The following is a 24,552-nucleotide window of genomic DNA, read 5'->3' as shown; positions in this document are numbered from 1 at the left end:
GGGATCGGGTCACCCCCAGCAACGCTTGGCCTGGTGACGTGACACTGACAGCTCAGTGCTCAAGCCAATGGTGCTCTAGGTCACCAGGGTTACCCACTGGTATTCGGGGTGGGGCCTATCAAAGCCAAACTTTCCAAGAGCAAGAGATGTGTAGCGTCAGGATCCAGCTCAGAACCTCATAGGCTAGGAAGGCTCTGCTACTTGAACCCTGTCTCTGACCCAAGAGGACTTTATTTATTGGTTTTGAAGCCACACCCAGCTGTGGTCAGAGCTACTCTGGCACAGTGCTCAGGGATCATTCGTGCTGGTGTTCAGGACACCATATGCAGTGCCAGTCAGACCAGGGTTGGCCTAGTGCGAGGCAAGTGTCCTCCCTGCAAAACTATCTCTCAGACCTCCAAGGGTATTTTAAAAGCTATTTTAGGAGCCCAGAGTTCCTTAAACTTAAGCTAACATGATCTAAAGATTTTTCACATTTCTTTTTATAACCACCACTTTAAAGTTTGTATCGTTAATTAAAGAAATATAATTCGTATAATTTATCTATTAGAACACATCAAGATCTATCCAAAGGAGAACCTACAATTTACTTAATATGAGGGAACAAAAATTACCAAGACCTATAGATCTGAATTGCTCCAATTATTAAGGTTGGATTACTGTGGCACCTTTCTGATAACACATGCAGTAAATGCTTTCAGACTATTATTGGAAACATTTATGGTATTTTAATATACTATTATCCCACATACTACCACTTACTCAAAGCTTGTATATATACATATATATATTTGCTGATGTGCGAAAGAAAATTAAAGTGCATAGTCTTTATTTTAAATGCATACATTTATAGAAAGCTCCAAGGCAATAGTTAAACAGAATAGATACTTGAAGGCCAATTCATTCATCTCTAATCCACAAGTGAATATTTAGAAATTCCAGAGCATTCTCTCCAAAGAACACAGGCTACAACTCTTCCTCCCTCAAACAATCCATTCACCCTAGTCATATCCAATAATATACCCAATTATAAAGTAACCATATACAAATATCATGTGATTTAACTGCTCAGGCATAGTAGAAAAAAAGCCCAGGAGAAAAATTAAAGAAAACATTCCTATCCAATCTCTTCCCCAGGACCTTTCTGTCTCCTGCAAAAGTGAGAATGAGAAGCCAACACACCGGGCATCTGGTCGACCTCCCGGGCACTGGAGTCCAGCTGGGCATCATCTGAATGGATCTGCCTCCAGCCTGGAGTCACAGGAGTTTTACCGGGATCCCTGAAGACCTTCCTCGGGCTCTTCCTGCACTTCCCTTATCTGGGCTTGGAGGTTGCAGAAGCGAGTCACCAGAAAATCTCAAAGTGTCATCGCTCTCTGCCACTATGAATAGAGTAAGGGTCTGCTGAGGGAAGCCAGGCCGGCTTCCTCAACAGTCCTTCCCGTATAATATGAAAGCTGCAATTCTGCAACTATATGAACAAGCACCCGTCCCCTATAATCACAGAAATGTTTAACCACAGAAATATATATATATATATACATATATATATATATATATTTGCTTTTTGGGTCACACTGAGCAATGCACAGGGGTTACTCCTGGCTCTGTAGTCAGGAATTACCCCTGGCGGTGCTCAGAGGACCATATGGGATGCTGAGAATCAAACTCGGGTCGGCTGCATGCAAGGCAAATGCTCTACCCACTGTCACAGAAATATTTTTGACAAATCCAACTAATTTTGAGAGAGGAAGGAGAGTAGCTCCACTTCAAATTGCCCCCAACAATCTATGCTCACCTACTTCTAGAACTGATGCGTACTGATCAAAGTGACTCTCACTTGAGAGAAAAGTATGGATGTGTTTTAAAGCTATCAGTCTACTATATCAGGGAGGGAAATATTTTCCCCTGGCAAGCATGACAAAGTCTTTTGTTTCCCTTCAGATTTTTTTCCTTTCAAAATAATGTTGTGTGGGGGGTGGGGGTGGAGGCAGATTCTACTGGGAACATTTTCCCCAAGCCCCTGGAAGGCTGAATTTGTGTCTCAGGTCAGTCTAGCTCTTGTGGCCTTGCTCACTTTCTGAGCAATCTATAACTGAAAATATTCCAACAATATTAACTTTGCTGCATCTTCCAGAATGTCAAAATATCTCTTATAAATCTTTATCTCCATTATTTGTGATTAAATATTCAGACAAAATTAAGTGCAATATAATTCTCCCTATCCATCTCTTCTTTTAATTGATGACAGTCACTGAGGGGAGCAAACATCATCCATTATGTATCAAAATATCTAATTCAAGACTTTGACAACTTTGGCTAGGAAAGACATTCTTAGTTTTCCTATGCCCTGGAGTGTTATTATTCCGTAATCTCTATCAACTGCCACAAGAATCAGTCATCCTGTACTTACAGATAGACACCAAATACCTCAGCTCACACCTCATTGCTACCCTTTCACCAAATTCTATGAAACTCGCCATTCACAGCCAAATCATATATACGACATATTCATTTCCAGGATATCTAAATGTGTTGAATTTTGTGTGCCCTTATACATTAAAACTTGCTTATGTGTGATGTGTGAAGAAAATTATGCGCTGACTGCTTCAAGTTCTCTGCACAGCAATTCGAACCACAGACATGTAAAGCAAGTTGTACTTTTACCCTGTACCTGAACTGTGGTAGGCTTATTTTTTAGACACTGCCTCATCTAGACCATTGCCCTCTTTCCCATCAAGTTGTGGCGCTTTTTCAGGAATCACTCTCATTGTTAGGGCTGGATATTTGGAGAAAAGGAATGAGCAAGGCAGACGAAACTCCTGCTATGCTCGGCTAGGAATACCTGTCTCTCTAACCCACCCGGAGCCCAGACCTCAGTCTTACAGTCAATGCCCCTCCATGGACTCAGCCTGACTGACTGTCAAATGCTCCCCCAAGCTGGGATGTTTCCCCATGATGTTGCACAGAGGTAGCACCTCACTTACAGGGGGGAAATGGGCTGAAATCTGTCATGGCTTCTGGGAATAACCCCCCAGGTAGTGTGTAAGCATCCAGTGTGGCTGATCCTGGTGGGATCCGTCTCCCTGCCCACATAGGTTGGATTATTTCCTGACAAGAAGAGAGAAAGCTCAGCGTTTAGAGTTCCCGTGAGAATGAGACATTTCTTCTCTCTTTATTATTCCTCTGAATTGGGTGTTTTTCAAAATTTAAATATTTAAGTTGGGTAAGCCTGCTGGAGTTCATGGAAAAAAAAAGATTCTTTTGTGCATTTTTTTTTCTAAATCACAAAAATATATACATAAGTGTTCCTTTATTATTTACTCCCATTTGGTGGTTTCTTACCAAATTAAACACTAAACATACCATTCCTATAGGGTCTAACAATTGAGCTGCAGATAGCGCAGCAAGGAGGGAACTTGCCTTGATGCACCCAACCCAGGGTCAGTCACTGGCACCCCACGAGTCATCCCTGAGCACAGAGTCAGGAGTGAGCCCTAAGCACAATGGGTGCAGTCTCGAAATACAATGAGTCCAACAATCATGTTTGTTGGCATTTATTCAGATGCTCTAAAACCTTTTATTTACACAGTACTTGTAGCACTGTAGCACTGTCATCCCATTGTTCATTGATTTGCTCAAGCGGGCACCAGTAACGTCTCCATTGTGAGACTTGTTGTTACTGTTTTTGGCATATCGAAAATGCCACGGGGAGCTTGCCAGGCTCTGCCGTGCAGGTGGGATGCTCTTGGTACCTTGCCGGGCACTCCGAGAGAGATGGAGGAATCAAACCCGGGTCAGCCGCATACAAGGCAAATGCCTTGTCCGCTGTACTATTGCTCCAGTCCTTGTACACAGCTGTGTATAGCACCTTTATTCATAGTCGTCAAAATTTAGAACTACACAAGATGCTCTTCTGTAGGCAAATGGACAAACTGGAATAGACCCATACCCAGGAGCATGACCCAGCTTACAGGAAGAGGACTACTGAGCCACAGAAATCCACTTGCAGGAATCCGAAATGAATTCTGCTAAGCACTGGTCAGCCTTGGGACTCAGTGAGAGCTCAAAGGGCTGGAGCACGGGCTTTGCACATCTGAGGCCTGGCAAGGACCCTGGCATGGCATGGTGCCCTGAGTGACACTGGGGGGACCCCCGAGCATAGACCTGGCCCCAGCACTGCTGAATATGGCCCCAAACCACCCAAAATTTAAAAACAGGAACAATGTTTAATAGAACAAGCAGATCTTAAAAAGCTACCTACAATGTGATTTCAACAACGTGGCATCGTGGAGGGGACCAAAGCATGGAGACAATTAAATGATGAATGGCGGGGAGTGAGGAGGGATAGTACAGTGGGAAAGGCACTTGCCTAGCATGCAGCCGGCCCAAGTTCAACCCCTGACATCTCCTATGGTCCCCGAAGCCCCGCCAGGATGATCCTGTGCAAGCAGCCAGGAATGAGCCCTGAGCACCGCTGAGTGTGGCCCAAAAGCAACAACAACAAAAAAAGATGATGAGCTGCCAGGGACTGCAGGGTGGGCAGAGACGAACTGGTGGAGTAGAGATGTGGAAGCAGTGAAACTATTTTCAGCAGGACACTGCCAAGGCAGAGATGCTAGACACACTAGAATTCACTGACTTCAGGGCACAAATAATACAGAGGGTGGATTGCCAGTCAAAAATGACCACGTACAATTACTGAGCCATTCACTGTACTGAAGATACGGCAAAAAATTAAAAATTAAATAGGGGAACCTGGAGGTGGGGGAAGTATCTCTGCACTTTGCATCCCGGCTTTTCTATAACCCTAAGGCGTGTGAAATCAGGGTCCACACTTGCTCCGCATCCTCCGAGCCAGGCTCTACGCTCGGCAAGTGTGCAGTTCCCCAAGCCACGCCGGAAGTGAGCCCAGAGCCCAGAGCCAGGAGTAAGCCGTCAGCACTGCCACGTGCGGCCCCAAACAAGCAAAAGTTAGTGTGAAAGGAACAAATTAATAGGTGAAACCTATTGACTAAATAAAAACCAAACAGCTTTATAAGTCGTTAAGTGAAGATAAATGGGAATTAAGAGAGCAATGCGCTCTTAAGGAAAACTACACGGAAAACCTGTCCAGGGGGTTTCTACTGAGCCTCCTCACAAGCTCAGGGCTAGACCACTCGGTTGCTCCCAAGGCCCGGGCACTGCCCTCCCCACAGAGGCCTGCCCCGGGTGGGGCTCACGTGCCACACAAGAAGAGAAGTCTGTCTCCAGAGTAAGAAAGGCCAACCCTACCGAAAGACAAACGAGCAAGCGTCTGGAGGCACGGGTATCAGGAGAGGGAGAAGGAAATTTACAACCAAATTCCTTTTAGACTCAACAGAAAAACCAGGAATAAAGAGTGGGCGTCACCTCTGGCTCTGGGGGCTGGTCAGCCGGCTCTGTTACCAGGAATCCCTCATTAGCTTCTGCGGGGAAATTTCCAGCTAACTCTTGTTGGCTGTAAAAGCAAACCCTCCTTCTGACAAGCACATAAGTTAATGCACTATTGTAAAAGTTCAGGGTAGTTATTACTGAGTTGTCACGGGCCCATTAATTATCCACTATACTGTATTTAGCTTTACTCTGCTAAATCTCTCTTAATTGCCCAGCCTGCATTTACAGAGCATCTGTATTTAACATGCTCCCAACTCTGTTTATGTTTATGCTTTTTCCAATAGCTCACTAAATAAAGGTCTTAGCCAGTACTTCTGGATTCATGAGAACCCGCCACGTCAAAGTGCCGGAGTTCATCCATTCACTGTAGGACAGTTTTAAGTTTCAGCTATTTCCCAAGCCCCCTCCTCACTCACACGCACATTCCCCCACTCGGAAAAGTGCACAGGACTTTCTTCTCCAGTATGTCCAGCACGCCAGGCAACCTGTCCCCAGCCAGATTACTTCAAAGCCCTTGCCTGAGATGTTCACAGAGATCTCTGCCTTTGGAGCCAAGTCTCGGTGACTTAGGAAAGAATCTGTGCCACCAGTTAGACCCCAAATGTTTAACTTATCTGTCATTCTTTTTTAATTTTTTTTAAAAATTTATTTATTTTTTAAATTTTTAATTAATAATTAATTAATTAATTATTAATTTAACCTGCTGTCACACTTTCTATCTCAGTATTCACAGAGCATAGCACAAACTCTCTTTATTTCTCTTTTTCTGTTTGGAATTCCCTTAAGCCTCACGCGAATACTATTGCCTCTATGACATACTCTGGCCCTACTCTTTCAAGCAGTTCCACTTCTGCCCTTCTCACGGCCTCTGGCCCACAGCCTGGAATCAGACACTATCTTCCAACACTAGAACTCCTGTAAGAGTGTTTTATTAATCTTGGTGCATCTAAAACCTGTACATAGCTAATGTTTAATAAATACGAAAACGGATAAATGAAAGTGCTTTTAACCCAGCCTCTCTGAGCTCAATTAAATTATACCTACCCTTTTAAGCATATCTTAACATTCAGATCCATTCAATCAGAATAAAGGAGGAAATCATGAGGAAAACAGCAATGGTGTAGATAGGTGTGTTTCCTGGAAAATATTTCTGGGGATAATTATTCAGTAAATCTGAACATATTTGATCTCACAAACATTAAAAACCTATCTGGAAATTGCTCCACCTCTCTAGAAAAACTATTCGGCAAAGACATCACTGGACTAAAAGAAAAATGGCACTGCAGACTTTTCATGAATGTCACTCCTGAAAACGTTAATAAGGACCACGCTGAGTGGAATGAGTCAGAGGGAGAGGGATGGACACAGAATGCTTTCACTCCTTTGTGAGACAGAAAGAAACATCACCGTATCACTGTCACTGTCCTCCCGTTGCTCACTGATTTGCTCGAGCAGGCACCAGTAACGTCTCCATTGTTAAGACTTGTTGTTACTGTTTTTGGCATATTGAATACGCCACGGGGAGCTTGCCAGGCTCTGCTATGTGGGCGGGATACTCTTGGTAGCTTGCTGGGCTCTCCGAGAGGGACGGAGGAATCGAACCCAGGTTGGCAAATGCCCTACCTGCTGTGCTATCGCTCTAGCCCAGTGAAAGAAACATAGTGGGAGAATAACACTCAAAGGCAATATAAAAGAAGGACTGGGGGAAAAAAGCAGAAAGTAAGTTTGTAAGCTAAATAATAAGACTAAAATTAAAATAATTTAGCCCCCCCAAGAAAAGAAGGGCTGGAGAACTGGCCTGAGCAGGAAGTTTGCCGCTCTGCTGGGAGGGAAGTTAGGACAGGGAAGAACCACAACAGAAACAGGAGGAAGCGGTCACTCTGGATGAGAACTGGGTCCCAAAGAAAGATAAAGGGATATATATGCATGATAAGCTTCAGCAAAAGCATTGCAAACTGCAGTGCCTAAAATATATATATATATAAAGGAAAAAGTGCCTTCCATAGAGGCAGGCCGGGGGTTAGGAGGGAAACTACCACACTGGTCAGGAGAAGGGGACACTGGTGCAGGGACTGTGACAGACATTAAACACCTGAAACCCAACCACGAAGACCTTGGCAACTCACAGTGATTCAGTAAAGCCTGATATAATAATGATGATGCCCAGACTGTGGTCTGTACAGCCTTCAAAGCAGATCATAGCCACCTGGGGCACCATCTTCGGAATGGATATGGGAGGATTCATTTTTCAAAATGGGCATTTGCAATCACTCTCTACAACAACTAGTTCAGAAAGATTCTGAGCATTATGAACTTTGAGTCTCTGCAAATGAATTTTCTGGCACTTGCACATGCTAGACTCTTGACAGAGCCGTCCTAGGAGCCAGGTCTCAGGAGTAATTGGCACATGGATGTCAATCCTGCTGGTCTCAGAGACAGACAGACAGCTGGCGGAGGATGCTTGCAGTGACATTCATAATTCATGAACATATATGAGCTAGAACGCTGTGTATGCAAAGCATGACTGCATGCTAAATGAGGATTTAAACACAGGTTAATTACACACTATTCGCACGGGACTGGTGCCTACTTAATATTCAGCAGGGTCTTATACTCTCCAAAGGAAATAACATGTATTTTACCAGAATGCATCAATTAAGAGCAACACATTACAGATTCATTGTGCAATAGTCTCTGTGGCTGAAGTCCGGCATAGAAACATCAATCCCGAGGGTAGTTGATCAGAAATATAGCACGGGCCAACAACACACGACCACTGCTCACAAATGGTCATCCAGGAGGCACATTAAAAAGCACCGAGTTGTTCTGTCTAGATACCAGGACTCACAGAACGAGTCGGAAAGGACTTCAGAAATGGGCTGAGTTAGCTTCTACCCATCACCTTTCATTCCAAATGTTCCAGAACAAAGCACAGATTTGATGCCCCCACCAGCTGTGTCTTCTCTCATAAGTCTGTGAAAATTCAACACTTGGTCTCAACTAAATCCCACTGATGCCATGGTAAAATCTGACTCTTTCTAGCTAGAAGCACAGTGCCCAGTCTGAAAGGTCAGGAGCTTTGTCTGCAAGTGGTTCTCCTGCACTAATTTTGTAGCAACACAGAGTAGGGTGGGCAGAAATTTGGGAGCTGAAATAATGGGTGTAGGCGCAGACATTCGCTCCTTATTAACAACCCTCCTGCCTTCTCTGGTTCTCAGCCAGGATGCAAATGGAAACGGATAAAATCTAGCTTGAGAGGCCATGAGAAGACTGGGTGTTTTAATATGAGTGATGTGCTGATATGCTACAATGGTACTTAGAAAAGCTTAACCCCTAACGCCATCCTCAAATACTATTACTAACAAACAGAGCACATCAGTCTAAACCAGGCTGAAGCACCATGTGATTCCCATGGCTTATCTTTGCCGGATGTGTGTTACATGGGTGAGGAGCTGGTTTAGGTGAAGGAGGCTGTCCATCAGATGTCTTTCCATATAATGTTACAAAACACCATGATAACTCCCTCCCCAGAGTTCAGTCTCCCTGGTCACAAGTCCATGATCAATTGTCTCCAATCCCTCCTGTGTTGCTTCTTTCTTGGCTGAGTTTGCAAGGCAGGAACAGGAGAGAGAGACAATGAACTTTATTCACGTTAGAGAGATTATTTTCTAAAAACTCACATTTTTACTGGCAGGCAATCATATTTGCCAAATTCACTAAGTCAACTTGCCTCCAAAGGCGGAATCCCCTACTTTCCCTGGGAATTTCTAGCAAATCCTTATCTTGATATTCTGAAGCATTTTACTTTATATTTCCTTTTGCTACTGGTCGAGAACTAAGTTCTGACATCACCAGAACAAGTCTAGTCCAATGGAAATATAGTGCAAAATCACACATGCAGTTTATTTATTTGGGGTTTGGGACAGCAGTTCTCAGGGCTTACTCCTGAATCTGCATTTGGGGATTGGTCTGAATGACGCTCAGGGGACCATGTGGGATGCTGGGTGACCACAATAGGTCAGAGCATAACATATGAGTTCTGTTTTTCTCCATGACTGTCATCTGAACTGCAGGGAGAGGAATATGAAATCAAATGACTCTGTATAGGCATAAGCTCTCCCAGAATGATTGGTTAATTAATAAAAGATGCATACAAGGACTTAGCTGTTATACTGTATCTTCAGCTCCTACCACATATGTAATTTAAACATGATAGTTGTACTGAAATAGAAAAAAAAACCCTTACAAGATAGGGGACATTAATTATAATAATATGTTATTTGACTCTGTGTATCCAAAACTTTATACATTCAATATCTAATTAATGCAAAGATTATTATTTTTATATTCAATCTTCAAATTATCTTGGGGATCAAACACTTACACACCTCACACAGGAAAGGGCCAGTTTTCAAACGTTCATTGGCCACTTGATGCTAGAAGCATCACGGAAAACTGATCAGGTCTAAAGCTATGAGGGTTTGTGACCGCACCACTGACAAAGCAGATGGAGATAAATTAACTTGGTACCTCTCCATGGAAACACTTAAGAACACTGAATCAAACAATCACCTCCTCACACAGAGATGGGGGAGGGACCTTAGCAACAAAAGTGTCAGCATAGCAACGCCAGCTGTTCTACAAAGAGGAAATCACAAAACTCTTGGAAATGTAGCATTACATTCTGAATGTAAAATAAGGAAACTGATAGTACCTCTGTACGTGCACACGCTTAGAAAGGCACCATTCCCAGGCCTGGGGCACATTCTGACACATTCTGCCATTCGGTGCAATGGCACCTTTCTCATGAGGAAGACACGTGGTCACGCCTATCTGCAGCACCCGCAACTATGCTAACTACGGATTTCTCCTTGGGGCAGTCACTGCTGCTGCCTCTTACAGAGTTTGCATAGTAACCCCCAGGGGACCCTGTTGAAATGCATGATGGGTCTCAGCAGGTGGGTATGCCTGCTGTGGGACAGCTTTGAACAGCTTCTAAAGATGCAGGGTCGGCCAGAGTTGTGAGTCACAGTCCTTTGCCTGTCATGGCACAGAGCATGACTGGGCATCCACGGAGATGCCCTGTCTCCTTCCCCAGACCCTCATGCTCTGAGAGTGCATTTTTAAAATTGTTAATATATTCTCCTTCCTATGAACTTAAGAAGATACCCATAGGGACCCTGCTGATCAGATTACCATTGACCAGTTATTTTTGTCGCTTTCTTCCGGGTGTTGATTAAAGGGCCCAAGTAGTGATTTCAACGTGGGCCATACCAGGAGCTGCCCTTGATTCTCTGCATTACACCGGGATAATGTGGAACTGCAGTCGAGTTTGTATCTTGGGGGGTTGTTTTCTTGGTTTGGAGACCACACCTGGTGGTGATGATGATGATGGTGTGTGTGTGTGTGTGTGTGTGTGTGTGTGTGTGTGTGTGTGTGTGTGTGTAGTGCCCAGAGGTTCTTGGTGTTAGGAATAAGCCTCGGGGCTCCCAGATGCAGGGTCCCTACTCCTGCCCTCAGGGTGACTTCCTGGCCCTCGAGCTCAAGATGCAGGCCTTATTCTCAATATATGGCCTGGCAGAAACCATGTAAGAAAATTAGTGAAATGGATTTCCTTCCCCTTTCGTATTCTGAAACATGAAAGCCACGGTTGACTTCGATATCCTGGGTTTCAGATTCTCTCCTACTTTTATTAGCAGTCAGTTTAGTTCTGATCCTTTCGAGTTCTGCATGGATTCTGTCTGCTCTGTTGTGTCCTGGCCTTGAACCTCAATCTACTGATACTTTGCTTGTTTTTGATCTGTGTGATAAAATGAAACTTTAAGATCCAACACAGACTGCTGAGCTCACTGGCTCCTTCAATGTTAAGTCAACTCCAAAAACCTCAATATTATCATAATTTGACTTTTTTACCTTGTTTACTTCTAGGTCAGAGTCATCTAATGGAAGCTGAGTCTGGCCATTGAAGTTCTACTTTAAGCTTCCTTGTGACTTGTTTTATGACAGAGGTCAGTCTAATTTTATCCCTCCTACTAACAAGCACTCAAAAAATTCACCCACTGATACTGAAATGAGTTCTCAATTTTTGTTCTTTACTCATACGGTTATAAACATTTCTTCCTAGAGCTTATATATACATATATGTGCATATAGATGTGTATGTGTCATGCATGTCATACACATGTCATATGTCATATATGTGTCATGTGTGTTATACTTGTGTGTGTATATATGTATATATATATATAAACATTAGCTACTACAGTCATTTCCATCAGAGAATGGTGCGTAGTGATGATAGGTTCCCAGTACTTGTACTTGCTTCCTTGACACTAAACTTGACTCTTCTCCTGGCTCACTTGATTTTAATTGTTTTGAGAGTTGATATTAGAAGTATAGTGTAAGTATGGATATGTAATAGAAACAATGTGTAGCAAAACTGATGTAGCAAAACCGCGGCTATTTATGCTTATATTAAGACTGTTTTATGTTATATTTTGATCTAAAACTCAATTTTCAATCTTATCATCTCTAAATTAGGAAAAATGTGGTTGCTCTTCATAGTCCCATACCCCCTGGAAATATCAACCCTCACGGGGCAGGCTTCCTAATTTGTGATGATAATAAACCCAAGCATTGTAAATTGCTTTGGAGTGTCTTCTGGAATTGACCTACTTTGGGGCTTTCATGATTGATATTAATTTCACTTTTGTGAAACAGGAAGGTAAGTGATGAGCAGAAATTCCACAGAAACAAAAGAAGGCTTGTGAAATCTTTTCCCCTACTGTCCCAGCTGATCTCTCCTCCTTGTCACTGTTACACTGATGTGATGATGACGCCCTGAGCTAAGGGCAAACCCACTCACGGGCAAGACATCTGTTACTACTGCTGCAACAACGGCCAACTTGATTTTGATTAAGACTCTCCCCGCTACTGAAAAAAAAAATGTGAAGACCAAGAATTCAACTCCAAACTGCTTTCTCCAGGATGGCCACCTAAGACGGAGGGAGTGGAATTCAGAGCGCAAACAGCTTTTGACACATATCTGATCTCCCAGAACAAGTGGTCAGAAACTGTCCGGCTTCCCACAGTGTCCCGGACAGGGCAGTCACCTCAGGCTTCCTGGACTCGTGCGCCCTGTAGACCTTCTTCTTCTGCACCTGCAGCTTGGGTGTGACTAATCCTCAGGCCCCCTACACACTGCCCACTGCTCTGTTTATAGAAAAGGATTCCCCCAGCAAAAGCAGGGCAAGCTCATAAATTAACAAAAGAAGCAGAGCTGATTCAAACAGCCTACTTATGAATCACAGAGATGAGAAAATAGTTTGACAGACTTCAGGTAATTTTAAAATAGAGCCTTAAAATTTCTCTCTTTTAATTTTTTAAAGTCTTAAATGTTCTCAGGGGGGTTGAAAAATTGTTGCACTTCACGACGGATCTCCAACTTCTCCGGGATGCAGACGATTCCCTTGTGGAAAGTGATGCCTCGCTGTCCTCTGAGAGCAGAGCGTGACACACCCCTCGTCCCTAACACACGTGCACAGACCTGGACAGCAGCCTGCACAGAGTTTAGATGCAATGTCTAAAGTACTCCATCAGTGACGGTGTACCCTAGGACAAGCTTCTAATTGAAAAATAAATCTAGCTCTGACAACAGCTTCTCGCCGACATAATGGATAGTACTGTTTCAGTCCAGGAAGCATCTCTCCTAGCTGCTAATTGGAGCCATTCAGCTGTGCACACCTTACTACATGAAATGCAGATGGTAATTCTGGCTTCCTAAGCCTGTGAGGTATTTATCTTAGAATCGATGATATGGAACACTTTTAATAGCAGCTTCAAATACTCATGTATGCACTGCAGAGAAATGGTTTAATTCACCCGTGACCAAAATTTGAAAATAACAGAGCTGCTTATACAAATATGCTTAAGATTTGTGCATTATGTATCAATACCAGTTCCTGGGGGTTAGATTCGAATTTTACCAACTCTGAAAAATCCTTTGTATGTCTTTGGTTTGTTTACAAAATCAGAGAAATAGTAGCTTTATAATACATACAGATTTCTGGTGGAACAATCTGGAGAGTTATAGACCAAAAAAAGAAAAGAAAAAAATTTATAGTAAGAGAAGGATTTGAAGTACAGACCTGGAAAGAATCAAACATATATAGAAGACTCGGTCAGAAGCTAGTTCAAAGTATTTCTTTAGTAATCATTAATCTTTACATATATGAGCCATGTAATTAATGTCTAAAGTCCATTGATCCGTATCAGGAACAGTTCATGGTGGTGGTAGTATTATAGATTATACATTTTTCTCTGAGTAGACAAAGGCATCAAAAATAACTTTAGTCTAGGGGCTGGAGTGATAGCACAGCGGGTAGGGCATTTGCCTTGCACTCGGCCGACCTGGGTTCAATTCCCAGCATCCCATATGGTCTCCCGAGCACCGCCAGGAGTGATTCCTGAGTGCAGAGCCAGGAGTAACCCCTGAGCATCTCCGGATATGACCCAAAAAGCAAATAAATAAATAATTTAGCCTATAACTCTGTTCTCAGATGAGCAAGTGCAGTAGGTCAAATATTTATCCCAAAGCTTCTCCCACCTGACTTTCTTTCCACAGGAACAGAAATATAAAGCTGGGCTTCTTAATTAATTAAGATAATTAATTCTTTGTGAAATTTAGTCTCACGTCCCTCTAACACTAGCAGTCTAAAAAGTTATTGGTGGTATTTTTTCCAGATAAACATTGGCCCTTTTCTGGGCTAGAGAGGTAGTACAGTGGGTAGGGTGTTTATCTTGACCGTGGCCAACCTCGGTCCAGTCCCTGACGCCAGGAGTGACCGCTGAGCACAGAGCCAGGAGTAAGCCCTGAGCACCACCAGGCATTGCTCCAACCCCGTCCCCCAAGATAAATAAATAAATAAACCAAGCACTTCAGCAACACTAATAAGAAAATCAAGCTTGCGAGTTGAGCTACACTTATATAGAAGATAGAACGTAAGTACATTTCCTCCACAGATCAGAGTCACCGAGCACGTACTCTCTAGCGTGAGCCGCACCATTTTTACTACAGCTTCCCGTGAGCTTCCGGCCAGTCTGCTTCCGGCCAGCCATGCTGTGAGACACCAAGGGCCCTACCACTGGTCAGGAGAAAAGCCACCGACAGAGTGTCAGTTACTCAGGGCCACTCTAGGCAATACCCCCAGTCGAGAATCCCTGAATGTAATTTTCCCTGCAACTTGTCAGCACATGGCAACTTTTTTGTGACACCTGGCAAACGCCTTGTTATAGCTGCACCTTATATTTGATGATGTGTAAGAGCAATAAATCTAATTCTAAGATCTAATCTCCTTCCTAACGGCCTTCCTTGTGTGCCGTTCAAATTTCTAAAGTCAAAGAAATGTACTTATCAAGCTAGCCTGTGAATGCACACATAAAGAAATCTGTCTCTTCATGATTTGGTGCTCCTTAAATTAATGCCTAGACTATACCATTCAAACTTCTAACTGTGGGACATATTGAAGAGAAAGTTGTGTGTGTACCTGAGTTGTCAAATTTTAAGGAATTTTTTGAGCCAAGACCTTCAAAACTTCTGAGTCGTGGACAGAATTTTAAATGAGAATATATACTTGTCTACTGCTCACAGCTATTCTGTGAAGATTATAGTTTCATTGGTGTGTAAGAAGTATAAATTTTTTCACCCTTCTGGATCAAGTAGTATATAGTTTAAATAAAATCACAACTTTTGTAGTAGTTACTGTAAAATAACTTTTTATTGCAATATAGTTATTGCAATAGGTATATGTATGTGTAGATGCACACATATATCACATAGATTCATGCATAAGTTATTCCAGCTCCAACATAAATATAAATAAATTCACACAGAACTTTTGATGGTGTGTGGATTTATATCTGTTAACTTGGAGATTTAGATACTGAGCTTAGCACTCAAGAAAGCTACATGGATTTGTGATACTCCGGGGGAGAAACTGGGTCCATAAACTGTGAATATATTTCCAAGTGACACAACTACAGTATTTCATGAAAACTCCTATTTCTTTCATGCACACGAAAAAGCAAAGGTTAGTCCACTGTGTTTGAAGAAAAATGTCACAATGGAAACTGTCATATACTCCGAGGGCTAGAAGATGATCAAATTCAACCAGTGAATTTGATAGACAATGATAGTTACTGTCCTCACAATCTGACAATAGTTTTCCAAAAGAGATTCCTGTGAGGAGAAACTCATTGCTTCTAAGAGATCTGAGAGTATCTTTGGTTCCCTTGGACTTCTTAAATAATTCTTCAATTCAAAAACTCTTCCTCCAGGTTTCATTCATGTGTTTCACAGAACCTACAGAAAAATCCACTCCTTCTCCATATTATAACCTTATCACACATACCAAAGAACCCCCATGCTTCATTTATAGCTACTTATAATTGATCTCAAAAATCAAATTTCATGTACTTCGGAACACACATCAATATTGAATTCTAGCCTAGAAGATTCAGAGAATGAAGTTACCTAAGGAGGGAAACAATTAAAATTCTGCCTCAATTCCCACATATACAAATGAAAGTTACCTGAAAAATTATTCTGAGAATCAAAGTGGAAAAAAAGTATGAAAGGATGCTCTTGAACATTGTAAAATGTTATAGAAAAAACAAAAGGAATAAGTTTCTACAGACCAGGAAATTCAAAGACCAATTAGATGAAGATCCTTGTTGAAAATTTCTTCAAGAAATATACAAATCAACCTTTGCCCAAAGCTTACTAATAAGTACAAGAGAAAATTGCAACCAATCTGTTTTTCTGCAAAACAATTCTCCCCACTTGCCTATGTTGGATCTAGTTATATGCACCCAACTACATCCAACTCAATCTTCTTATGAATCAATGAATTTTCATGAATGAGACAGATAAGGCTTGGTAGAAATTCCTCTGGGCAGAGGAAGTGATTTCAAATCCTCTAAAACTTGAACTTTCCATCCACTTTCAATATGTTAACACTTGTTAATAACCCCTCCTCCCTTATAATCCTTCAATGGCTCCTTAATACCTTCAAAATAAATTCTAAATTCCTTCCATTGCCTAGTACAAATCATTCCTGTCCTCACTTATAACTGCTTTTTCCTCCCTTTCTCTTCAAAGCACATGCCCTCACTGCATTGCTCTTTCTTTCCCGTCTTCAGACAGTTCCCAGCACTCCACAGCCAATGCCTGCCTTATTCAGATGTTCTCTCATTTTCAAACGTTTTGTTCAGGGAATCCCTGCCTACGTCTTATTTGCATCATTAAGACAGTTTAAACTTCATGTCTCCATCACAGTAATTACATTCCTATACTAAAACTGCTCTTTGCCTTCTGCCTCCTGCCCTCCTCAACAGCATATATACACACACATATATATTATCTTAGAATAATTAGTAACTAGCACAGTATATGCATAGAATAGGTGCTCAATATAAACTTACAAATGCATTTATAGAAGAAGAAACAGAAACATACAGAAAAATAAGCATTCAATAAACATTGGAAATGGTTTACCAGAATTTAGATCAATAAGATACTTTTTCAACAGTTGAAGATGTAATCTATATGCTTGCTATTCTTCTACCTATTCCTTATCCCTAGAACTTCTTTATCATTTGCAAAGTACTTTTTTGCATGTCCACACACACGATGCTAGAAAATCAATAATGCCTTCACAAAGTCATGTTACCCAAGAAGGGATTGAATGCAACCACCTCAGCCTGTCCAAAAGTTATAATCTAGAAACACTGGATTTAGACAATCACTTTGATATTTAATTTCTCGGGGATTGTTGGAAAGATTTCCTAAGATGTTAAAAGTGAAGCTCCATCTCCCTCTTTACCAAACTTACTACAGGCTAACTCTCATGTTTATATATTGTTCTCTTTATCATTCAAGTGAGCAACTGGACATAGGTAACTGAGTCTGAAAGCTTAGACTGTAGGCTTATCTAGGCCTGGTTCTGATAGCTGTATGTCTCACAACACAGTTGGGTATATTGTGCCTGTTCCTTCACTTCTGCAAGTCGTATTTCCACATACAGAGATATTATTGATTTCCACTTGGTTATTATACAACTGGGATGAGACAGAAGTCAAACATGTGCCTTACAAAGGTTTAAGAAGAGCACAGAAGAGTGATTCTCAAAACACTTAATGCACCACATTTTAACAAGAATATTTAATAGGTATACCCTTAAGAAATTATTGATAACCTGTCTTTTACTTTCTTAGCCTTTTAAAATTGTTTACCATTCTTGTTGAGGAATCGGGATTTACAATACTGTCAATTATACTTTTACGCATCATCATTCCAACGCCATGCCAGAGAGCAGAGAGCCTTCTCCCCTCCCTCTACCAACATCCCAGGGGTCTCTTCCAGTTCCCCCACACTCAGGTAAGCTGGTTCTACAGGCAAAAGTCTCCAGTCCCCCTACCCCAGGGCTGCGGGTGCTTCCTTCCTAGGTGTCTCTCTGCATTCAGTTAGTGTCTTGCTTTGCATAAAGGGATCTCCTTAAGTGCTTATGCCTGTCTTTTCCCAACTTTTTTGAACAGGGGCTAAGACCAAGCGGAAGACCGAGCACGAGAAGCACACAGCAAACTGTGCTTTCACCAAGCATTCCTACACGGCTCTCACAACAAATATTCAGAAATAAAAGCCAAACCAGCAAAAGTAACCAAACTATTCCCAATCTGACCATTCACTAACTCTGTTCACAAGGAGATTTTGGACTAAAAAAGAAAAAGAAATCTAACTATGTATGTACATTGGAAGGGGAAAAAATCAAATTCGACTTTTTTTAGATAAGTCATAAGTTCTAAGGAAAAATCTGTATCTATCTATAACTGATCATAGTTATGAAGACTAAAGGCTGCTTCCCTTTGCTATCTGGGAAACCCACTGGTGAAATGCACTCTTATAAAGAGTGAAATCATATGAGTGAGTGAGAAAGAAATCACCTTCTCATTCATTTGCAGGCACTTTAAAGTCATACTTGCTTTTTCTAAGCAAAAGTTCAATTTCTAACTTCAATATTTTCTTCTCTAGCTCCAACTATTGCAACTTTAAAAGCTGCCATTAATTTCGAATTAGTAAACTTAATTAACATGTATATGTATCACTGCTTCCAGCAGCTACATTTGTAATGCAAAAAATGCAGATCTTGTCCAAAATATTACAAATGGCAATTCCTGAACAAGCAAATACCTTGCTGTTACTTTCAATTATTCTATGTGCATAAAAGCTTTTAGAATCTGGCCTTTACCTAACAGAAGTTGAATTTCATGGAAATACAATGAACAGTTAACAGCCTGGCTAAAATCCATTTATGGATCTTAGAACGTAGCATGCTAACATATGAATAATGGTCTCTGAGCTCTGAATCATTTGGTTCCTTAATGTTTCTGCAACACCTGTGTACAGTGCATTGAAAAGATAAGCCAGGAGCCTAAGCAGTGGTGCAGCAGGTAAAATACTGAGCTTGCACACCGCCAACCCAGGTTCAATCCTCAGCATCACTTACAGCCCCCAAGAAATCATCTCTGAGCACAGAGCCCAAAGGAAACCCTGAGCCCTAAGTATGGCTGGGTGTGGCCCACCAATCAGACACCTCCACCAAAAAAAAAGAAAGAAAGAAAAAGAAAAAGAAAGAAAAGAAAAGCTAGAAGAGGCACAAAGATATTCCTAAAGTAAGGAAACATAATGGCTTCATGTAATGGCTTATCTGAGATAATAATCTGAGATGAATTCCCCCGAAGTTCCATTTGGAGATGCTACACTCAGAGAAGTTGAACCAATTTAGAAAGCCTCAGAGTGTTAAATTCTATGAATGTTCTGGCCCCTTTTCAATTTCCTGCATCAGGCTGAAGTTGCTTTATTTTTTTAATGTACTTTATAAAGAAAAAATGGGGCTGAGTCTGGGTGCTTCCACCAATATTCTATCATCTTTCATATATCTTTGCAAGGGCTCCTTGCTTCTGTGCTCAGTCCTCACTCCAGGCCTGCCGGGGGGCCGTGCAGTGCTAGGGATCAAACCTGAGCCCCCCACGCAAAGCCTGCGCTCAGTCCCTCGAGATCTCTTCAGCTCCGCTCTCCAATGTCTCAGCCCCTCAGAGTGCACCAAGTTCTGTCAGATGAAGTGTTCCCCAAACGGGCTATCCTGCACTCCTGGGCCCCCGGGGTGTGGCAGGGAGAGCTGTTTCTGCACGTTGCCTTAAAGTGGTGTATGTCACGGGTGGGTATGGCATAAAGTGCTCTCTTACTGAACATGGGCAGTCTGCCAAATAAATTTGGAAAACTCTAGATAATTCTGACTTAATTGAAAAACCACGTGATTCTGAAAATGGAGACAAACATCTAAAAATACTTCCAAAATTACTCTAAGATGTGTTGGCAGAATAAACTTTAAACTCTAAGGAAAACAAAGCAATGTGGAAAGGTTTAACATAATGGACCACGTGTGACTCCAGCTACTCCAGGGCTGGGTCTGACTAACGCATCTGCCTGACAGTTTGTGGGGTCCCCTTCTTCCTTCAGCCCTCTAGCCCTGCACAGCTCTTCTGAGTGCTTAGCTGAGTCTCACTAATGTGTTCCAGCCCTGTTTATTTTTTCTTAACTCTTTCACACTTTCTGTACCACATATCATGATATCATCAAACATCATATTTCAATTAGAAAAATATTTGGTTTAGGAGGTCTAACTAAAACAACGAAGAATTAAAATAATGATTTCTCCCGCTCACAAAATCCCACATCCGATTTTTCATAAAGCAGCAATCTGCAAGAAATATGTCTAGTTCTCAGTCAATAGAATGAAGAAGTGCTTGCGTAATTTACAAAAATCTAGAAAGTCACTTCCAAATTCAGCATCCAAATTTTCAAAAGCTAACAGCGGATCGTTAAGCTCCACTGATCACATTATCGGATTCAAAGAGCTGATGGTCTTCATCCAGCTCACACACAGCTGCTGCAATCCCGTCAATGCCTGGAGTTCCTCACCAAACTTGAAGAAGAGCAGCAAGCTGTAAGTCCTGACGACATATCTATCGTATTAACTAACATTTAGAAAGTTCCGAGCCCACGTTACGGAGCTCTTCAGCATCAATCTAACTGGGAATCACATGACTTTCCCAGAAATTATCTACTAGGGTTTGGGAGATTGTCTCCCTCACAAAAACCCAACCCCAAGGGCTAAGACAGTCCTCGGGGCAAAAAATGACAATGACTTAGATCTTAGAACATAAATGGGGAGTCAAAATGTGCCCAGGAAAGAAAAAAATGAAGCAGTTTTGGGTTTCCTAGACGGAGAAGGCAATTCGGGCACAGCAGAATAGGAAAGTGTCCTCCCCTGAGGGGGCCCGCTGACCGGTGGAGTGAGACAGCGCAGCCTCTGCACTTCTTGTACGCACTGACCCTTGATGTACTTACTAACTGTCCAGTGTCCCTCTCAACTTAAATGATGGTTCGTGCGTCGGTAACGCAGATGGGGGACCTCTATACTGAAAAAATACAGGCCAGCCTGGTGCCCAGCCCCTCTGCAACCATTCCCTGCTGGACAGTGACCAAAGGTGCCAATCCCACTGGCTGTGGACGCCAGGGGAACACTCTGTTTCACAAACGAAAAGTCAGTCTCCAAGGCAAGGGAAAGTAGGAAGTCAAGGAGTGGAACCCCTTAGGCAGAGTCTCCACACGTCATCAAATCAAGATATGATCTGCTAAGAGTTGCTCTGTCCCAGCCTCCTGACAGCCCCAGAGGGCACAGGTTAGACCCCCTATGGGAACAAAGCCACCGACACTGAGGTCTGATAAAGACTGAGTGATGCCAGACTACGGGGAGTCGAGGGGAGGCGACTGGACCCCCCTTCCGAAAAGGACCACTGCAGCAGGAGCCTGAGAAGGACGGGGAAGGACAAAGTCCTTTCTCCTCAGCAAGGCCCTAGCCAAGAAGTCTAGTCGGCACAGAGAGCCCCAGGCTTGCAGCAGTTTGGGGCGAGCCCCTAAAATCAGCTCTACAAAAGCAAGCAGCAACTTCGCCGTCCTGGGTCTGGCCCAGAGCCCTTGTGTCTGGGGTGCAACTCCCCCCCTTTAAGGTGCTCTCCAGTCTGAGGTTGCAGGAGTGTGGGACCCCTTTCTTTCACTTTCTGGGACTTTCTCCTCTCCTACGTTCTATCATTTACCAAATCAAAGTTAAGTCGCTTCAGCGTCTGTTCTTGACCATTTTGTAAAAATTAGTTTCTGGCGCAACAGACAACAGGCCCGGGAAATGTGGCTGGAGGTGAAGATGTGGGTGTCCCCGCTGCCTGGGCAGGTGAGCTCAGCCCTCCCGGCAGGGGCGAGCAGGGATGCAGAGAAACTCTGTCTGCTGACGATTCCTCTGCTCCGGGGCTCTGCCCGGCGTGCCACCACCCGTAGAGGCTTACCCTGAAACTTAAAGCACAGGCCCAGGGAGCGCACGTTGCCAGATGAAAACAATACGATCCACGATCCGAAACATAGAAGGACGCTGCTGGGGGTGTTGGGCCACACCCAGTGGTGAACAGGGCTCCAAAGAATGTAGTTTTTAGCTCTATTCCAACCTGAGTCTTCCCTACTTTGGGAGAACTAAGAGTTTAGAATATTTTTGTTTGTTTGTTTGGGGGCCATGCCCAGCGGTGCTCAGGGCTTACTCCTGGCTCTGTGCTCAGAGATCACTCCAGTGAGCTTGACAGACCATATGAGGTGCCAGGGATGAAATCTCGGTCAGCTGTGTGCAAGGCCAGTGCCTCGCCGGATGTCCTGTCTCTGCAGCCTCACTTAGAACCTCTTATCACAGAAATAACTCAGGACGAGTTTAGAAGAACACAGGCACAGCAGAATATAGTCGCGATGAGTGGACTTGCCAGGAAATGTCCCCATTTTACGTACACGACATAGCTGGTCAGTTTAAAACCAGAAAAGCCTTAAGATGTGTGTCACCTAAACACGTTACGAAAGAACTTCTGTAGATGCAAACTGTTGCTTCAAAGAGCAATGAAAAGCACAGGGAGCTCTGAGGAACATGCTCTTGGTCCATCCTATTCCCAAATTCAGCCCGTGGCTGCCCGCATCATGGTTCTCACCTAACCAGTGCAGCCCTGAGTGGCACCTTGCAAGTGGAACCAACGTCTGTGCAAAACGAACCGCTCGGTAGATGAGACGACAACCAGCAGAGCAGCCGAAGATGCCAGGTGGGATCAAAGTTTACGAGATCCCATTTTCCAAGGGGAGACATCGGACTTGGGAGTGTTGCAGCAACAACAACAATAGAAAAATCAGAAAGCGCAGCCTATCCGTGAGTCCGGGTCCCAGGAAGTGTACTTACTCGTTGGGGGAGGTGGATATTCTTTTCAGGAGAAAAGCCACCTCCTGACAGAAGTTCACTAGGCGGACAGCCCTGAGCTAGCCGCGGTTTCTGAAAGGCAGGTACTTCTCAGCAGGCAGCTTCCCTGCAGAACTAGCCCCTTCTCAGGAGCTCACTCCCGCCTAGGACTAGCACTTTCTCAGCATCTCTCCCTTCCAGAACGAGCACTTTCTCAGCATCTCTCCCTTCTAGAACTAGCACTTTCTCAGCATCTCTCCCTTCCAGAACTAGCACTTTCTCAGCCTCTCTCCCTTCCAGAACTAGCACTTTCTCATCATCTCTCCCTTCCAGAACTAGCACTTTCTCAGCATCTCTCCCTTCTAGAACTAGCACTTTCTTGCTCGGGGGAACAAAAGAAGCCACGCAAACTGCAACATGCTCCTCAAATCCAACATAGCAAAAAAAAAAAAAAAATTGCCCTTTTCGAAGCGGCACCAGGGACCCAGCGGAACGTGCCGCCGGAGCAGGCGAGGAGACGCCGGTGCACGGGAGCGGGTCTCGGGGACCGGCTGTCGCCAGCCTGGCTCGCGTCCCGCGCTCCCTCCCGCCCGCGTGGGGGGGCCTCCCATGCACAGGCCAAGCACGCGTCTCGGTCCCACCAACCCCGTCTCCCCCCACCCCACCCCCGGCCCCGCCGGACCCCGCGCGCGGCGGCGAGCGCGCGCGCCCCGCGCCCCGGGATGAGCGTACCTCCAGATCTGCCCGAGCTGCAGGACGTGGATGAGCGACTGCAGGAGCCAGATGCAGAAGGCGCAGGACGCCGACCGGCGCCGGGGGGCCCCGCCGGCGCCGGGGGTCGCGAGGCCGGCCTTGGGGGCGCCGGGCGCGGGCCGCTGCGGCGTGCCGGGCCGCGAGTCGCCGTCCCCCTTGGCGTCCCCCGCGGCGGGCGGCGCGCAGCCCGGGCCGGCCGCGGCGCTGTCCGCGGTGCCGAAGTCGTGCGCGAACCAGCGGAAGCTGAACGCCTGCACGGCCAGCGAGCCCAGCAGCACGAAGAAGAGCGTCAGCCCGAACCACCAGCGCTGGCCGCGCGCGTAGTAGTCGGCCGCCAGCCACACGTCCGTGCCCACGTCGGCCAGGTACACGGCCACGGCCGCCAGCACCCACAGGCCGTCCCACGGCGAGTAGCGCCGCCGCTCGCGCCCCAGGCGCAGGCACAGCGCCGAGCCCGCGCCGCCGCCGCCGCCGCCCCCGGCGCCCGCCGCGCCGCCCGCGCCGCCGCCCGCGCCCGCCGGGCAGCAGCAGCAGCAGCCGCGGCGCCGCCCGCCGCCCCCCGCCGGCTCGCCCGCGCCCCCCGGCCCCGACGGCGCGCCGGCCGCCAAGCCCGGCGCCGAGCCCGAGTGCTCCGAGTCCTGCAGCGGCGTGAACGCCACGTCGCTGCTCTTCTTGCGCTTCAGCCGCCCGTCCGACTTCGCGGCCATGATGCCTCCCGAGCGGCCGGCCGCGCGCCTGCAGCCCGCACCTGGGCGCGCGGCGCCGCCGCGGCCTCCGCCTCCGCCTCCTGCCGCCGCCGCCGCCGCCCGCCGCTGCCGCCGCCGCCGCCGCGCCCCGCCACCGCCGCCGCCGCCGCCGCCGCGCCCGGCCGAGCGCCCCCTGGCGCCCGCGCGCGCCCCGGCCCGCCGCGCCGCCCCCAGCAGCCCACTCCGCGGGAGAGGATGACCTCATCCCTTCCCGCCAGCCGCGCCCCCGCCCCGCCGGCGAGGGGGCTGCGCAGGAGGGGGAG

General features: G+C 45.1%; 1 protein-coding gene across 1 annotated transcript in view; it reads right to left on the bottom strand.

Moving 5' to 3' along the window:
* The window catches only part of XKR4 (XK related 4), a 400,230-nt gene extending 375,885 nt beyond the window's left edge, over positions 1-24,345 (bottom strand). The window contains exon 1 of the mRNA XM_055124966.1: positions 23,523-24,345. Coding sequence (XP_054980941.1) covers positions 23,523-24,250 — 728 coding nt within the window. The 5' untranslated portion in view covers positions 24,251-24,345. The remainder of the gene's footprint in view (positions 1-23,522) is intronic.
* Positions 24,346-24,552: the final 207 nt, after the last annotated feature.

This window comes from Sorex araneus, chromosome 2 (genome assembly GCF_027595985.1).
Source record: "Sorex araneus isolate mSorAra2 chromosome 2, mSorAra2.pri, whole genome shotgun sequence".
Taxonomy (NCBI): domain Eukaryota; kingdom Metazoa; phylum Chordata; class Mammalia; order Eulipotyphla; family Soricidae; genus Sorex; species Sorex araneus.
The sequence above is the reverse complement of the archived record's forward strand: the minus strand, read 5'-3'. Positions and strand labels throughout refer to the sequence as shown.